This window comes from Hyperolius riggenbachi, chromosome 12, assembly GCF_040937935.1.
Source record: "Hyperolius riggenbachi isolate aHypRig1 chromosome 12, aHypRig1.pri, whole genome shotgun sequence".
Classification (NCBI taxonomy): Eukaryota; Metazoa; Chordata; class Amphibia; order Anura; family Hyperoliidae; genus Hyperolius; species Hyperolius riggenbachi.
Window position 1 is genome coordinate 197,489,105 of NC_090657.1, and position 13,442 is coordinate 197,502,546.

Consider the following 13,442-nt stretch of genomic DNA (forward strand, 5'->3'; position numbering starts at 1 on the left):
GCATGCACCAGTAGGAGGGGACGCTACATCTCCAGGAATGCACCAGCAGCCAGGGGGACGCTACATCTCCAGGCATGCACCAGCAGCCGGGACGCTACATCTCCAGGCATGCACCAGCAGCCGGGACGCTACATCTCCAGGCATGCACCAGCAGCCGGGACGCTACATCTCCAGGCATGCACCAGCAGCCGGGACGCTACATCTCCAGGCATGCACCAGCAGCCGGGACGCTACATCACCAGGAATGCACCAGCAGCCGGGGACGCTACATCTCCAGGCATGCACCAGTAGGAGGGGACGCTACATCTCCAGGAATGCACCAGCAGCCGGGGGACGCTACATTTCCAGGCATGCACCAGCAGCCGGGGACACTACATCACCAGGAATGCACCAGCAGCCGGGGACGCTACATCTCCAGGCATGCACCAGCAGCCGGGGACGCTACATCTCCAGGCATGCACCAGTAGGAGGGGACGCTACATCTCCAGGCATGCACCAGCAGCCGGGACGCTACATCTCCAGGAATGCACCAGCAGCCGGGACGCTACATCTCCAGGCATGCACCAGTAGGAGGGGACGCTACATCTCCAGGAATGCACCAGCAGCCGGGGGACGCTACATTTCCAGGCATGCACTAGCAGCCGGGGACACTACATCACCAGGAATGCACCAGCAGCCGGGGACGCTACATCTCCAGGCATGCACCAGCAGCCGGGGACGCTACATCACCAGGAATGCACCAGCAGCCAGGGACGCTACATCTCCAGGCATGCACCAGCAGCCGGGGACGCTACATCTCCAGGCATGCACCAGCAGCCGGGGACGCTACATCTCCCTACATGCACCAGCAGCTGGGGACGCTACATCTCCCTACATGCACCAGCAGCCGGGGACACTACATCTCCCTACACGCACCAGCAGCCAGGGACGCTACATCTCCCTACATGGACCAGCAGCCGGGGACACTACATCTCCCTACATGCACCAGCAGCTGGGGGTGCTACATCTCCAGGCATGCGAGGGGGTGGTGGAGCATCGCATTGCAATGCTACGCTCAGGTATAAAACCAGCCTGAGGGTTTACCTATTGACATGGGCGTCCGCAGAAAATTTTCCAGGGGGGCGGGGGGCAAAAAGGGGGGGGGGGAGGAAGAAGTAACGCAGTGTGCCGAAAACTGGGGGTACGTTGTGTGGCACGAATGGGGACAAATGTGCGCCGAAAAATGGGGTTAAGTTGTGCGTACGCGTGCCGCGCCGAAAAATGGGTGTGGTCATGGACCAGAATGTGGGTGTGGTCGCGGGTGGAGACAAGTTTACATGAACTTAGCAATAGTGGGACATTAGATTAGGACAGGGGTGGCGAACCTTTTGGAGGTCGAGTGCCCAAACTGCAACCCAAAAGTCTCTTAGCAAAGTGCCAACAGCAATTTAAACTAAATACAAACGTTTTAACTCATACATGAACATTATGGAAAATCCAAGTTGAAAATAAACTGTGAAAATAAATTCATCCATCCTACTCCTGAAAAAATGTATTCATTTTTTAAGAACCTCCCAGTTTCATTTTCTGTTTTAAAAAGCTGAAAAAGTTGGTTTAATGCTATTTGTCATAAGATGATGATACAGCTTTTACCATAGTCTCGCAGTCATGTGACCCCCCAACAAGACAAATTCAGCAATCATGAGGCCCCCCCCCCATCAAGACAAATTCAGCAATCATGAGGCCAACACAAGACAAATTCAGCAATCATGAGGCCAACACAAGACACACTCAGCAATCATGAGGCACCAACAAGACAAATTCAGCAATCTTGAGGCCCCAACAAATCATGAGGCCCCAACAAGACAAATTCAGTAACCATGAGGCCTCGAACAAGACAAATTCAGCAGTCATGAGGCACATAAATAGACAGCATTTCACATAAATAGGCAGAATGCCCCCTTAACCTTCTTGCCGGTTATCCCGAGCTCAGCTCGGGGTAACCTGCGCAGAAGGATTTCTCTGGCCCCACTGGGCCGATTTTCAAATTTTTTTTTTACTGCACGCAGCTAGCATTTTGCGTTCGCCGCCGATTCGCCGCTACCCGCCGCCCCCCCTCCAGACCCCTTGCGCAGCCTGGCCAATCAGTGCCAGGCAGCGCTGAGGGGTGGATCGGGATTCCCTCTGACGTCCCGACGTCCATGACGTCATCCCGCCCGGGGAAGCCCAGCAGGAAATTCTGTTCTGAACGGGATTTCCTGCTTACTCTGATCGCCGAAGGCGATCGGAGTGGGAAGGGGGATGCCGCTTGTCAGTGGCTATCATGTAGCGAGCCCTGGGCTCGCTACATGATTTTTTTTTTTAAATTAAAAAAAAAAGTGCTGCGCTGCCCCCTTGCCGCCAGAATTGGAACGGCAAGGGGGTTAATATGGTAGACACATCTCACCTGGCTTCTGAATTCTCCTCTACTGACTGCTGTGCTGTGTGGGCTGAAAGGCCTGGCAGTGATGCTGTGGCCGGGCTGGCGTTGATGCTGTGGCCCGGCTGGCTGGCGGTGATGCTGTGGTCTTTTTGACAGTGATTTTGGGCTGGTTGTCTGGTGGTGATGCTGGGATGGCTGGCCTAGATAGTTTAGGTAGTGACAGGGCCCCCCAGTTAGGGTAGTGACAGGAGCCCCCAGTTAGGGTAGTGACAGGAGCCCCCAGTTAGGGTAGTGACAGGAGCCCCCAGTTAGGGTAGTGACAGGAGCCCCCAGTTAAGGTAGTGACAGGAGCCCCCCAGTTAAGGTAGTGACAGTGCTCCCCAGTTAAGGTAGTGACAGTGCTCCCCAGTTAAGGTAGTGACAGCGCCCCCAGTTAAGGTCGTGACAGCGCCCCCCAGTTAAGGTAGTGACAGCGCCCCCCAGTTAAGGTAGTGACAGCGCCCCCAGTTAAGGTATTGACAGCGCCCCCAGTGCGGAAAGAGAAAAGGGAGCATGTGTGTGGCAGCGGTGAAGGGGGCAGTCCCCCCCTTCCCTCACCTTTGGGGCTCCCTCACTCTCTCTCGCTCCCCCCTTTAGAATGAAGTGATGCAGGCGGCAGTGACGGGACACTTATGCTATTAGCAGGCGTGCGAGCGACTCTCTCTGTGCGCCCCCACCTTCTCCACCGCTGCCACACGCTCCCTTTTCTCTCTCCGTTGCCACCCCAGGGTTACACGTCCGACTTCGGGAGGCTTGGGGGGGGAGGGGGGGCAGAAGCTGGCCAGGGGAGGGCCAACGACCGGTTTTGCCATACGTGCGGACGCCCATGCCTATTCAATCTGCTCATAGTATTCAATAGCCTTCATTCACAATGAGTTACGAAGTGTCAGTAAATTACCGTTCATTACCGTTCATTGACCATATGACCATTTTAATAGTCAATGTTTTGCGGCAGAAATGTCAGTTCGCAGAAAAATTGCATAACAATAGTGATAAGTGTAACAACATGTCGGTAAAAATAATGTTTTAGCAGGTCGGCAAAAATAGTATTTTTACATGTCTCGATGTTTGGGTTCTGTCCAAAGCCCCGACCCCTAAAAGAAGAGGTCATAGGTGTTTCTCTAGGACCAATCAGAGCAGCGCCTGTGACCTTCTGCTAGGGCGTGGGGGCTACGGACAGAAGCTAGACAACCGGTAAGTATAAATAACTTAATTTACATTTTTGACCCTCATACTACATGGAGATAGTAGAATTGGTCAGTGATTTAAAGTGTATACCAGGCTTAGCTCCGGTTCACATTGGGATCGCAAAACACTAGAAAAATTGCTAGCATTTTGCGACTGAGATTTTTTTAAACTTTTTTTGTGTTTTTTACTGGAAGATTTCGTGATTTTTGAGCCATTGTGATTTTAACATTTCAATCATGATCGCTCTAAAAAATGCAAATAAGCGCTGCATGCACCAGGTTTTCCTTTTCTGTGAATCACTGGTGATAAATGTAGTGAGATCACTGCCATATATTTTTAATTATCCTAGTGCTTTTCAAAGTGCTAGCGATCACCGGTGATTCCAAAATCAACAGAAAATGCCTGCATACCTCCCCAGTGTGAATGGGTCATAAAACTGCAATTAATTAGCCAAATCAACAATTTATATACAGATAAAATAATGCAGTAGTTTGTCTCAACGTTGAGGACATGGAGATCTTAGCATAGGTCGGAATAATCATATAACAAGGGCAAAACTGGAACGATTCAATCTTTTTTGTCAATCAAAAGTGTTTATTAAAGCAATTGTCAAAATACAACAAAAAGGCACGTGATCAAAGTTACAATCATACACAATGAGAACAGGTAGTCCCCGACTTACGAAAGCCCGACTTACGAACAACCCACCGATACGACCGATGTTCCCGATGCCATGGGAACAAGTAAAAAAAACAATTTCAAATTGGACTTATAGTTTTTGAGAAAATCAATGTAATTTTTTTTTTTTAAAGAAAAAATGGCTTTTAAACTTGTATAAGCAGGTACAGAGGGCATAGGTGACACAGAGGGTGACACTGGAGGCACAGAGAAGGGAAAAGGGGTCAAAGATGGCACAGTGTTCCGACTTAAGAACAGATTCAGGTTAAGAACGAACCTACAGTCCGCATCTCGTTCGTTAACAGGGGACTACCTGTATTCTGAAAACGGTTTACAGTATCATAATTAGTAGGTTCAACATATTGCAATGGAAAAAGTGAAGAATGGAATAATGAGTAAGTAACATACCGGTAGTAACAAAGTTAGGACATGCAGTGGTTTGTCCAGCAATGCCAAACTTTAATAAATTTACCTGGACGGTTTCAATGTGCATATATTCGCTTTTTGTAGAGGAGTGGATTGCTTAATTTTTGTTTTCCAGACTTCTAGAGAAGGAGGAAGGAACAGTCAATCTTTAGTTTATTATAAAACTATGCACAATAAAATACACGCATTAGCGATGGCCCAAATAAATATATCTTGCAGCTGAACAGATTGATTTACTAGGATAAGCAAGAGATGAGAAATTAAAGTAGAATATCTGAGTTCACATTACCATGTTGGAGTAAGCGATAAAGTTTTTGCGTTGAAATAATCCTAAGTATTGCGGTTTGGCCGGTGTCTTGCTGACCTGTCGATTGACGGAAATTGGACAAAAGATGAAGAAAGGACCCAGATATTGTGTCAGGTCTCTTAAAGGGATACTGTAGGGGGGTCGGGGGAAAATGAGCTGAACTTACCCGGGGCTTCTAATGGTCCCCCGCAGACATCCTGTGTTGGCGCAACCACTCCCCAATGCTCCGGCCCCGCCTCCGGTTCACTTCTGGAATTTCTGACATTAAAGTCAGAAAACCACTGCACCTGCGTTGCCGTGTCCTCGCTCCCGCTGATGTCACCAGGAGTGTACTGCTCAGACACAGACCATACTGGGCCTGCGCTGTGCGCTCTTGATGACATCAGCGGGATCGAGGACACGGCAACGCAGGCGCAGTGGTTTTCTGACTTTAAAGTCAGAAATTCCAGAAGTGAACCGGAGGCGGGGCCGGAGCATCGGTGAGCGGCTGCGCGGGCACAGGATGTCTGCGGGGGACCATTAGAAGCCCCGGGTAAGTTCAGCTCATTTTCCCCCAACCCCCCTACAGTATCCCTTTAAAGGAATACTATCGATGTATGCATTTATTTTTAAATGCTGTATGTTGTAGCACACATTAGGGCAAGTACTAGGAGCAATTTGATTCCTCACACAGCTGTTCCTCTCAGCTGTAAAATCCTCCGTCGGTTTTGGCGTCAGTGTTGGATACAAAATGTATCTAATACTGGGCTCCCAGAGGGCTAGACCATGTCTCTGCACAGGGGAGATTCTATCAACTCCTCAGTTTATAGTTTAATTATCACCTTGCTGAAAGAATCTTGTTGGTATGGTGGTAAGGGGTTAAAGATTCTAGCAATGTGTGTTTATTATCTTTGCTTCTCTTTACTGATAAAGATACTAATAATGCTAATTGTAGACAGTGGTCTGCCCCTCTCAGCAACTTGTAAAGTGGATGCAGCCTGGAGTGAATCACCTCAAGCAGGCAGCCAGTCTGAGTGTAAACACAGACTCCTGGTATAGATAGTTATATTCCAGCAATATTCCAGCTCATTTAGTTACCTGTTACCACCTCAGATCAGCCTATTTCTCCTCATGTCTGCTGCATGCTGTGAGTGACACAGTGAAATATATTTGTGAGCTGTGTGACAGAGTAACCAAGCAGCTCAGGGTGACCCAAACTACTATGAGCTGTGTGAGAAATGAATTTTTAAGCAGGGATAGCGAGAGAGAGACCTGGGTGAATAAATAAAGTGCCCCTAGCACTAGTGGTAATGTGTACACTAATATAGAGTATTAAAAAAAAAAAGTCGTTTCAATCGATAGTACTCCTTTAAGGGCTCATCCCAAGGTGGGAGGACTGTGACAAGCAAAGTCCAGCCTTGACCCAAAGATAAAGAAAAAATCTGGCAGAATTCCTGCTTTGCCAGTCTCTTCATGCCAGTAGTTCATATTATCAAATGGACTGCACATCTGCATTCAGCAGGGCACCATGAGATAAGCTTAGTGAATTGAGGCCAAAGTCTGAGCAGAGAAACTTATATGGGCTTTTGTCAGTTTGAAGACTGATGCCTACTTACCCTGACGGGGTACTGGGAAAAGCCTCTTTTGATGTGACTCTGAAATCTCAGCTCATAGCAGGGAAAAGTTTGTGAGTTCTAATGCTTGTGACCAGGGCCGGATTTAGGCCTAGGCCATGCCACAGGAGGAAGGGCACCAAAGCAGCAGGCTAAACTGGTGCAGCATTTGCAAGATTGCAAATGCTGCAATGCAGGGAGATCAAGCTAGCTCCTGACCGCGGTACTCTGCTGCTAGCCGCCTGTGCAGCAGCCACCTTGCTCTCTGTGCACGTTTGCATTGTAGACGGCGGCTATGGACTTGGGCAGCATTGGAGACAGAAAGGAAGAGGAAGCTTCTGCACTGGAAAAGAGCGGAGAAATAAGTGACACAGATGGCTGCTGCGTTGTGAGAGCGAGCTGGCTACCTATACTGAAAGGTGGGCGGGAGGGGGGGAAAGGAGGGATTAAGGGAGTCATCTGGCTACCTATACTGGAGGGAAAGGGGGAGGAGTCATCTGGCTACCTATACTGGAGGGAAAGGGGATAAGAGTAATCTGGCTACATATACTAGCGGGAAAGGGGAGGAGTCATCTGGCTACCTATACTGGGCGGGTGGGTCATCAGGCTACCTATACTAGCAGAAAGGGGGAGGAGTCATCTCTCTACCTATACTGGAGGAAAAGGGGGAGGAGTCATCTGGCTACCTATACTGGGGGGTCATCAGGCTACCTATACTAGCAGAAAGGGGGAGGGGTCATCTCGCTACCTATACTGAAGGGGGGGTGGCTGATGACAGTGGTCTATGGCAGTAAAGAGTACAAATCCAGCTCTGCTTGTGACTAATAGGCAATGATGCATTCGATTATGAAATATGGTGAATGCATCGCATAGACTGCCATATTTATTTCCTTTTAAGCAACACCAGTTGCCTGGCTATCCTGCTGGTATATATGGCTGCAGTAGTATCTGAACAACACCAGAAACAAACATGCAGCTAATCTTGTCAGATGTGACAAAATAAGTCAGAAACATCTGATCTGCTGCATGCTTGTTCAGGGTCTGTGGCCTAGTTTATTAGTGGCAGAAGATCAGAAGGACTGCCAGGCAACTGGCTTTGTTTAAAAGGAATATGGCAGCCTCCATATCCCTCTCACTTCAGTTGTCCTTTAAGGCTGCTTGCACACCAAGACGTTACAGGCGCACGTTAGTGCGCCTGTAACGCTCCCCCAACGCACAGCAATGTAACACAAGTGGGCTGTTCACACAGCCCACGTTGCGTTACATGTAACGCTGCACGTCCTGTGCAAAGTGCAGCATGCTACGGCGTTGGAGCGGCTATAGCCGCGTTAGACTGTTTGCACATGCGCAGTGGGGGGCGGAGGAGGCGGGGAGAGCCAGCTACAGTAGCCGCGCACATGGCTACTTAATATTCACTGCACTGGCGGGCGCTGATTGGCCGGCGGGACCACGTGATGCGGAGTGTCTCGCTCCGCATCACGTGGTCCCGCTGGCCAATCAGCGCCACTCTGGGAGATATTATGGGCATCGAGCAGCCTAACGCGGCTCACTCTACCGTCGGCTTTTGCAGCACCATACGTTGTGTTAGGTGCACGTTATGCGACCTTAACGTGCCACCTAACACAACGTCTTGGTGTGCAAGAAGCCTAAAAAAAAAAAAACGAACAAAAACAAGTAATGCCCCAATTCATCCTTACTAACTAATAAAAAAATCCAGGAGGTGGAGTAGGGCTTTAATGTTAACAATTTATTCCTCACATCTTCTCTAGTTTTTATGTCAGCTTACAGTCATGCAGTGTACAGCTGTAGCAGGAAGTGCAGAGTCTACAAGAAAATAATCACCACACCCTTTCCCAGAGGACACAGATCACCTCCCCTTCTCCCCTTCTCAGTAGAGATGGGAAGTTCGGATCTTTTCAATGATCCGGATGATTCGAATCGGATCATTGAAAAGATCCGGATCTTTGATCCAAATCTCGGATCATTTTACTACCGAAGCATTCGGGGTGAAATGACTAGCAGGACAGGTCTTTCCCGCGTACGTTAAAAAGGGGCGCTGGGAAAAAAGGGCGCCGGGTTTTAAACGATAAACATGGATAGCGTTTAAAAATATAATGTACTATATTTCGTTTAAAAATAATGTTTTATAAAGTTATAAATCATTAAATAATGTGCATGAAATTGGCAATTGTGAAAACGTTAATCTTCCGTTTAAAAGTGAAACGTATAATAACGTTTAAAAAAAAATAGTAAGTAACCCTCCCTGTACCTACCCCTAACCCCTAGACCCCCGTGTTGGTGCCTAAACCTAAGACCCTCCTGGTGGTGCCTAAACCTAAGACCCCCCTGGTGGTGCCTAAACCTAAGACCCCCCTGTGATAAGCATTAATAACGTGTGAAAAAAATATTGTGCTGTTTTTCGTTTAAAAATAATGTTTTAAAAAAGATTGTACTGTTTTTCGTTTAAAAATAATGTTTAAAAAATTATAAATCATAAAATAATGTGTAATCATGAGAAGCAGTTATAAAACAGTAAAAGTCTCCGGGCGCCGCTTATAAAACGTTATTTTTCTCCGGCGCCCTTTTTTCCTGTCGGGCGCCCATTAAACGATATTTATTATGGGAGTGAATGGCGGCGCCCGATTTGTCCACTTGCCTCAGGCGCCCGAATTTACTGTTACCGTCTTTCCCTGCTGTGGACAGGAGAAGGGGAGGGGGGTGGACACACAGAGAGAAGGGGAGAAGATGGACAGAGGGCAGGGAGTGGACAGAGATGGGAGGAGGGACGAGCAGAGAGCAGAAATGTTTGTGCACACAATACCCACATGCTGCAATCATTATGCTTTACATATATTTCACCTATATGTTCATCTGTGTACTTTCCATGCAAACGTCGCACAGTGAAGGAAAGCATTCCCAGAAGATAAGTGCAGCTGTTTAGTGCCGAGTGGAGGAGGATCATATTGCCCTGCAATCACAGTGCCTGCAAAGTTACTGAGCTGTGCTGAGCTGAGCCAAAAGCTTCCAATGTGATCACTGTGCACAACTACGGAACAGACAGCCTATAATGAGCAGCACGTATAGCCAGTATGTGTGCTCTACACATATCTGGCAGTGGCACCCATGTCCCCTCTCTCTTATCTACCTGCTGTCCCTGCAAGGCTGCCTCCCATCCAACAGAGCGATTAATCTCAGCTCTGCTTCCAGGACCCCGCTGCCCGCTGAGAGGGGCGTGTCGCTTCTGGCCCCGCCCCTTTTGCGATCCGAATCACTCATTTTGATGATTCGGATGATCGACTCACAAAATAGATTCGGATCAAAGATCCGAATCGTTCATGATCCGGACAACACTACTTCTCAGCACAAGACACTTTCAGTTTCCTTTCTCCCTCCTGCTATTAGCCAATAGCCATGGCATCTGCAGATCTCAGAGAGGAGCTGAACTGCTCCATCTGTCTGGCCCTCTACACAGATCCTGTCATCCTCAGATGTGGCCACAACTTCTGCCGAGGCTGTATTGATCGTGTGCTGGATTCACAGGAGGTGACTGGAGGATATTCCTGCCCGGACTGCAGAGAGGAGTTCCAGCAGAGGCCTGTACTGTGCAGGAATATAACTTTACGTAACGTAGCTGAGAGATTCCTCACTTCCCATCCAGATCAGGAGGACACCGGAGTCTTCTGTACTTACTGTGTTGACTCTCCTGTACCGGCTATAAAATCCTGCCTGCACTGTGAGAGTTCTCTGTGTGGTAAACATCTGACTGCTCACAGCAAGTCACCAGAGCATGTCTTATCTGACCCCACAGCAACCCCAGGAAGCAGAAAGTGCTCCGTCCATAAGAGGGTCCTGGAGTTTTACTGCAGCCAGGAAAATGTGAGTACCTGTCTGTACTGTATTGCTGTTGGAGAACACAAAGGACACAATGTGGAGTCACTGGAGGAGGCCTCTGAGAACAAGAAGAAGAAGCTGAGAAATGATCGGGAGAAACTCATCCTAGAGAAAGAGGAAGCTGAGAAAGAAGTCCAGAGACTGGAGGAACGCAGGAGAGAAGCACAAGAGAAAGCAGCCGGAGTAACAGAGAGAGTCACTGCCCTGTTCAGAGACATCCAGAGACTGCTACAGAAACAAGAGAAGAGTGTGCTGAGTGACGTCTCCAGGTGGGAAGAGCAGGTTTCACAGTCAGTCTCTGGATTGATTAAGCAGCTGGAAATCAAGAAAGATGAGTTGTGCACAAAGATACGTCACATGGAGGAGCTGTGCAGCACGACTGACCCACTGACTGTCTTACAGGATCCGCACAGAGGGGACATCTGTGACACCAAGGGGGGAGGGGGTGGGGACATGAAGAATCAGCATGGAGGTGATCTAGATGAAGGTCGGCTCTCAGACATGTTACACAAATTATCTGACATGATACAAAGCTTGCAGATCAGCATCATACAACCATCAGATGTTTTACTTGATGAGAAAACAGCTGCTAATGATGTAGGTATATCAGAAGATCTGAAAACAGCATCCTACACTGGAGGAAACTTAAATCGCCCAGCAACTCCAGAGAGGTTTGTCAATTATCAGGTATTAAGCAGCTGGAGAATTTCTTCAGGGCAGCATTGTTGGGAGGTGGACACAAGTGGATCCACTAGTTGGAGGGTGGGAATGTGTTACCCCAGTATGAGCAGGAGCACTTGTATTGGGCAGAATACCACATCCTGGTGTTTGCGGAGGTCCAGTGATGAATATAGCAAGATGTATAATAACCACCGTGTCCCATTTTCCCACATGTTTTCCAGTCACAAATTCAGGATATATCTGGACTATGAATCTGGCCAGTTGTCCTTTTATGAGCTGTGCGACCCCATCAGACACCTCCACACATACACGGCCACCTTCACTGAGCCTCTCCATGCTGCAATCTCTGTTTTCCAAGGATCAGTGAAGATTACAACCTAGGGGTATATTGCGCTGAAAATGATACATTGTCTTGCAACCTTTTGGGTCTTGGAATTAGTAATTACAGTGACAAATGAGTAAAATATAGTATGACAATATCTACCAATTCTCTATTTTGTACCATTGTCTATATTGTGTGTATACCACTGAGTAAAAAAAAGTAAGAAATATGTTGGCTACATAATACAGAGTATGTTGGCACTTTATAAAATAATAATCTGTTCAAGTTTACAATGTATACAATTTCAATGTACTGTTGAAGCTCCAATGAAGCAGTCTCTCCTACAATCAACTACATTTGTTGTAAATTGTTGGGTGGGGATTGCCTCCTGAATGTACAGTGGATGTCTGGTCAGTCAACAGTGTGACTAGAGCCTTAAAGGGAATATGAAGTGAATGGAATATGGAGGTTGCCATATGTATTTCCTAATAAAACAATACTAGTTACCTGGCATCCACGTCATTTTTCATGCATCAGTAGCGTCTGAATCACACATGAAACAAGCATGCTACAAATCCAGGCAGACTTCAGACATGCGATTTGAATGCTTGTTCAGGATCTACGGCTAAAAGTATCAGAGAAATAAATGGGGCAGCTTCTCTGTCCCTCTCACTTCAGGCGTCCTTTAAGGCACCCACCCATATGCTTTGAGCATTTTAAAAATCACCAGAGTTTTTAAAAGCACCGTAAAAGCGCTTGTGTAATGAAATTCAATGCAAGTGTCCTAATCTGAGCGATGAGCTCGCTTTCCAATTGCAAAACACGAATCCTACATTTTCTGAGCATTTGCGCTTCAATGCAAAAGTACAGGAAAATTGCCAATCGCTTTAAAAAGCACTTAGAACATTGATTTTGTCATCATTTTTCAAGCAAAAGTATGTTAAAGGGAACCTAAACTGAGAAGAATATGGATTTTTCCTTTTAAAATAATACCAGTTGCCTGACTCTCCTGCTGATCCTGTGTCTCTAGTACTTTTAGCCACAGCCCCTGAACAAGCATGCAGATCGGGTGCTCTAACTGAAGTCAGACTGGATTAGCTGCATGCTTGTTTCAGGTGTGTGATTCAGCCACTACTCAGCCAAAGAGATCAGCAGGACTGACAAGCAACTGGTATTGTTTAAAAGGAACATCCATATCCCTCTCAGTTAAGGTTCCCTTTAAAAAATATTGAGTTCCAGGTCATAGATTGCACTTCTTGGTTGTCTCCACATGGAAAATCGCCCCTCACCCCCCCCCCCCCCCCTAAAAAGCCTCTTACAAAATTGCTTAAAAAAATACATAAATAAATAAAAACTGTTTAGCGCTTGCGAATTGTAGTGTGAACTAGGCCTTGGTCTGGTTTCATCACAAGCAGATTCAGTCACTTGCAATCCTCTGGCAAACAACAAACAGCCCTTGGCTGATTTTGAATATTCACTGACCAGAACACAGAAGACCGGAGGGCACGTTCTTTGGCTATTATTGGTTGGATGGTGGAGGTAGTGATATGCCAGTGTGTTTGTACTACATCATAACCGACGGACATTTTTAAAAGTGGGTGAGGTTTAGCTAGGTATTACAATTGAACTTTGTATTTCTAATTGTTGAAGTTTTTTTTGTTTGTTCAGCGGCGGCTGCGCGGTCAGGCTTTCAGTAGCCTTCGCGTCGCGTTCTGATGCGGTCGCGTTTTTTGTTCCCCTAGGGGGACATTAGCCGTCGCGGTTGGCCGCCCCCTGGAAGCTAAATGTTGCTTCCAGGGGCAGCTCGAACGCTCGCGAAAATCGGGACCCGAATGCCGCGATCGTGCAAACGCGCACAAAAGCTCAGTATAAATGCTCCCATTCACTTGAATGGGAGCGTTTACTGTGACGTTCCGA

At 47.5% G+C, this 13,442-nt stretch overlaps 1 protein-coding gene across 1 annotated transcript; it reads left to right on the top strand.

Annotated features, from left to right (window-relative positions):
- Positions 1–10,042: 10,042 nt before the first annotated feature.
- On the top strand, positions 10,043–11,584 carry LOC137541023 (E3 ubiquitin/ISG15 ligase TRIM25-like). Its single transcript, XM_068262171.1, has one exon. It carries the CDS (start codon positions 10,043–10,045, stop codon positions 11,582–11,584), a length of 1,542 nt encoding a protein of 513 aa, XP_068118272.1.
- Positions 11,585–13,442: the final 1,858 nt, after the last annotated feature.

Bases quoted from the DNA above. Each gene is read 5' to 3' on its own strand.
- LOC137541023 (XM_068262171.1), top strand. From the start codon at position 10,043: ATGGCATCTGCAGATCTCAGAGAGGAGCTGAACTGCTCCATCTGTCTG.